General features: G+C 41.5%; 1 protein-coding gene across 1 annotated transcript; it reads left to right on the top strand.

The window, feature by feature from the left end:
- On the top strand, positions 656-4,030 carry LOC107630784 (UDP-N-acetylmuramoyl-L-alanyl-D-glutamate--2,6-diaminopimelate ligase). Its single transcript, XM_016334022.2, has 5 exons — positions 656-2,612; positions 2,789-2,905; positions 3,024-3,199; positions 3,432-3,577; positions 3,747-4,030. Exons 1-5 carry the CDS (start codon positions 758-760, stop codon positions 3,763-3,765), a joined length of 2,313 nt encoding a protein of 770 aa, XP_016189508.1. The 5' UTR covers positions 656-757; the 3' UTR covers positions 3,766-4,030.

Below are 4,030 nucleotides of genomic sequence, written 5' to 3'. Positions count from 1 at the left end.
CTTAGTATTTTTGTAAAATATGACTTCTCATTTAAATTTGTCGAGATCAATATAAATATTGGTAACAAATTAAGGTCTGTAATATATATTATAATTTGTCTTCAATTAATAATAAATAAATAAGTAACAATTATGCACGGTAGTATTACGGTATTACCCAATAATTTTTTTTTGTGTTCATGGTATTCTTTAGTCCGACAGGTCCAAAATTATTCTGTCACGGATCTAATTTTTATTTAAAGGTCTGTGGTTGGCCAATAAAATTCTGCATGCACAATGTGGGATTCAAATTCTCGACACTTACTTAAACGAGTGAACTAACTACTCAACCAACCCAAGTTGGTTTACCCAATAATCTTTTTTTTTTTTTGGACAAAGTCCAGATTGAACCAATAATGTTTTAGTCAACAAAAACTTATCCCACAAATGGGATTTTCAATTTTTGGGAAATGGATAGGGCCGAGATCAAGAAAGGATGACTACAGTGCTAGTGGACAACAATAATGAAATGATCCAGATTAAGGCCCACTCCATGGATGGAAAGCAACAGCATAGAAGCTTGCAATGAGTTCTGACCAAAAAAGAAAAAAGGTTGCAATTAGTTTAATCAAAACGTGACATTGATTTTTTAATTAAGAAAGTCATAAAACCCTGTCACTCCCTAGTCTCTATCCATCTTGTCTGGGTTGTCGTAAGTCCAAAGGCTAAAACCCCTTAGGCCTTACCACTTCCACTTCGCCCGTTTCCCTCCATCTCCATGGCATTGCAATTCCTTTCTGTTCCACACTTTCTATCTCCTAAAACAACAAAGAACTCCATAACTGTAATTAACTCCCCACACTTTCATTTTCGTTCCACACTCTTCCTTCCTTCTTTCAATCCCACTCCATTCCCAACGCTTCTTCGCTCTCGACCTCCCGGAGCTATTGGCCCCGACGGCAAGTTCTACCCTAACTCCGCCGACGATGACCCCCCTGAGGTCCTCGACGACTCCTCCCACGGCTTCTCCACCTTCCACCAAATCCAAGCGCAGGCCAACCGTGCCCGCCAGCTCCAGGAAGAGGACTTCGAGAAGAACCAGTCCACATACCTCGCCGCCATAGCTGACGTCGAGGATGCCCCCGATAACACCTCCCTTATCGATTCTGACAACTCCGGGGACGACCTGTTCGGCGAAATTGACAAGGCAATTGCTTTGAAGCGCAAGGAGTTCGTCAAGGAGGGGCTTCTTCCGCCCAATCCAAGGAAAGATCCCGCAATTGAGGGAATCGAAGAGCTTCAGCCCGAGGAGGTCGTTGATTTGGAGGAAATCAGTGAGCTTCAGGGTCTCCGGGTGGTTTCCGCGGATGATTCCGACGAACCGTTATTAAATGAAGGTGAATTCCATGGGCAAAAAATTCGAGGTTCGGTATCTGAATCTCAGTCTCCTTTTGATTTAGATTTCGATATGTATGGGAAGAGTAAGGCTAGGATTGTGGAACCTAAGTTTAGGATGAGTTTAGCTGAACTTTTGGATGAGAGCAAGGTGGTGCCTGTTTCTGTGTATGGTAACTTGGAGGTTGAGATAACTGGGATTCAGCACGATTCGAGGATAGTAACTTCCGGTGACTTGTTTGTGTGCTGTGTTGGGAGGAAAACCGATGGGCATTTGTTCTTGACTGAAGCTGATAAGCGAGGAGCTGTTGCTGTTGTGGCCAGTAAAGAGATTGACATTGAGGAAACCTTGGGTTGCAAGGCTTTGGTCATTGTGGAAGACACTAATGCAGTTCTTGCTGCGTTGGCCGCCTCGTTTTATAGGCATCCTTCCAAGAACATGGCCGTTATTGGCATCACTGGGACGTATGGGAAGACAACCACCACATATTTGATAAAGAGTATGTATGAGGCGATGGGGCTACGGACAGGGATGTTCAACTCGGTTGCTTGTTATGTGCACGGGGATAATCAGTTGGAGTCACATAATAAAACCCCAGATGCTGTTTTAGTTCAGAATTTGATGGCGAAGATGCTTCACAATGGAACTGAAGCTGTAGTCATGGAGACTTCTTCTGATGTATTGGCTCAAGGGAAGTGTGATGAGGTTGATTTTGATATTGCGGTCTTTACAAATTTGAGTGAGGATGCAGATAGAGATGCGAAGGTTAAATTGTTCTCAAGAATGGTGGATCCTGAACGGCATAGGAAGATTGTTAACATTGATGATCCAAATGCACATTTCTTCATTTCCGAGGGAACTCCAGAAGTTCCCGTTGTAACGTTTGCATTGGATAATAAGAGTGCGGATGTTCATCCCTTGAAGTTTGAACTCTCCTTGTTTGAGACGCAGGTGTTGGTTAATACGCCCACTGGCATACTAGAAATTTCTTCAGGTTTGCTCGGAAAGCATAATATTTACAACATTCTTGCTGCAGTGGCAGTTGGAATTGCTGTTGGGGCACCCTTAGAGGATATTGTTAGAGGGGTTGAAGAGGTTGATGCAGTTCCTGGTAGGTGTGAGTTAATTGATGAAGAACAAGCATTTGGGGTGATAGTGGACTATGCAAAAACTCCCGATGCCCTTTCTAGATTGCTTGATAGTGTAAGAGAGCTTGGACCTCGCAGGATTATAACTGGTAGGTTTGCATTTCTCTTAATTGTGTGCAAACTTCCTTCTTTGTTTGCTTTTTTTGGGATTTGAAGAAAACAAACAAATCATTCTCTGTCGAAATTTGAAATTGCATAAGTTCAATGACATGCATTCCTTGACTAAAAGTTGTTGCTTATGTTGCAAAATTTCTTTCTATTGAAGTTATTGGGTGCTGCGGTGAGGGCGACAGGGGGAAGAGACCTATGATGACCAAGATAGCAACAGATAAAAGTGAAGTGACCATGCTGACATCTGACAATCCCAAGAGTGAAGATCCATGTATGTATTTTGAGCATGGAATATCCTTCTTGGAGACATATCAATGTTTGTAGATGCAAAGAAAGTGGCAACCTTCCTCGTCGTAATTTTGACTTACTAACTTTCACCTTCTATGCAGTGGATATTTTGGATGATATGCTGGCTGGGGTAGGATGGTCAATGCAGGACTACCTGAAACATGGAGAGAATGATTATTATCCACCTCTTCCAAATGGTCATAGGCTTTTTCTCCACGACATTAGGAGGGTAGCTGTGCGAGCTGCAGTTGCAATGGGAGAGGAGGGTGATGTAGTTGTAAGTTATCAAAGTGCCTTCTACGTTGCACCCTTCTTTTGTTCCTCGTTGAAATATCAGTTTGACCTATCTAGTACTTAGAAAAAGTAGAATTCCACCATATTTCCCATTTTAGTTGCCTTTCTGCCTAATTCCTATTAAGATACGAAACAAGTAATCCTTGTCCTATTATGTTAATATACAAGAAAAAGTAGTTATTAATTTTCGTGTATTTTAAATATGCATGGTACAGGTGGTTGCCGGCAAAGGTCATGAAACATATCAGTTAGAAGGTGATAAGAAAGACTTCTTTGATGATCGGGAAGAGTGCCGAGAGGCATTGCAGTACGTAGATGAGCTTCACCAAGCTGGAATAGATACAAGTGAATTTCCATGGAGGTATGTTTTCCTCTTTTAGTGCTTTCTGTAACGTGGCAAGGCTGGTTCCTGGCATTACCCAATGCAAATGTGAAGAAAAGCAGGGAATAAGAATTATCTGTTACGAAGTCAAAAAAAAAAAAAGTCACCTGCTTCTTTTTATAATTTTGTTATGCATATCGTGTCGCAGGTTACCAGAGAGCCACTGATCGCATTTACTTGTTCCGCTGTACAAATTGAGCGTGTTTAAAGAAAGCCTTTCCCTGATTAGATGCTCACTGGCCTATGCAATTTCAGCAATGATCTTCAGAGTTCCAACCCAAAGTTACTAGCACTTCAGCATACTACAGTTTTATCTAACCGTATATTTTTGTTAATAGAAGTGTAATATTTTTTTCCTACCCCATTTGCTGCCTGCAATGTCCTTCTCACTGTAATTCTACATAATTTAATTAATTAATTAATGAAGAGTGA

Source organism: Arachis ipaensis, chromosome B03 (genome assembly GCF_000816755.2).
Source record: "Arachis ipaensis cultivar K30076 chromosome B03, Araip1.1, whole genome shotgun sequence".
In the NCBI taxonomy this organism is placed as follows: Eukaryota; Viridiplantae; Streptophyta; class Magnoliopsida; order Fabales; family Fabaceae; genus Arachis; species Arachis ipaensis.
Note: the sequence above shows the minus strand (reverse complement) of the source record. Positions and strands in the feature narration are given on the sequence as shown.

What these genes read in the sequence shown, in the direction of transcription:
- LOC107630784 (XM_016334022.2), top strand. Translation starts at nt 758, where the DNA reads ATGGCATTGCAATTCCTTTCTGTTCCACACTTTCTATCTCCTAAAACA. An exon ending in TCCCAAGAGTGAAGATCCAT is followed by an intron (nt 2,906 to 3,023) that starts GTATGTATTTTG and finishes CCTTCTATGCAG; the next exon opens with TGGATATTTTGGATGATATG. An exon ending in GAGAGGAGGGTGATGTAGTT is followed by an intron (nt 3,200 to 3,431) that starts GTAAGTTATCAA and finishes TGCATGGTACAG; the next exon opens with GTGGTTGCCGGCAAAGGTCA.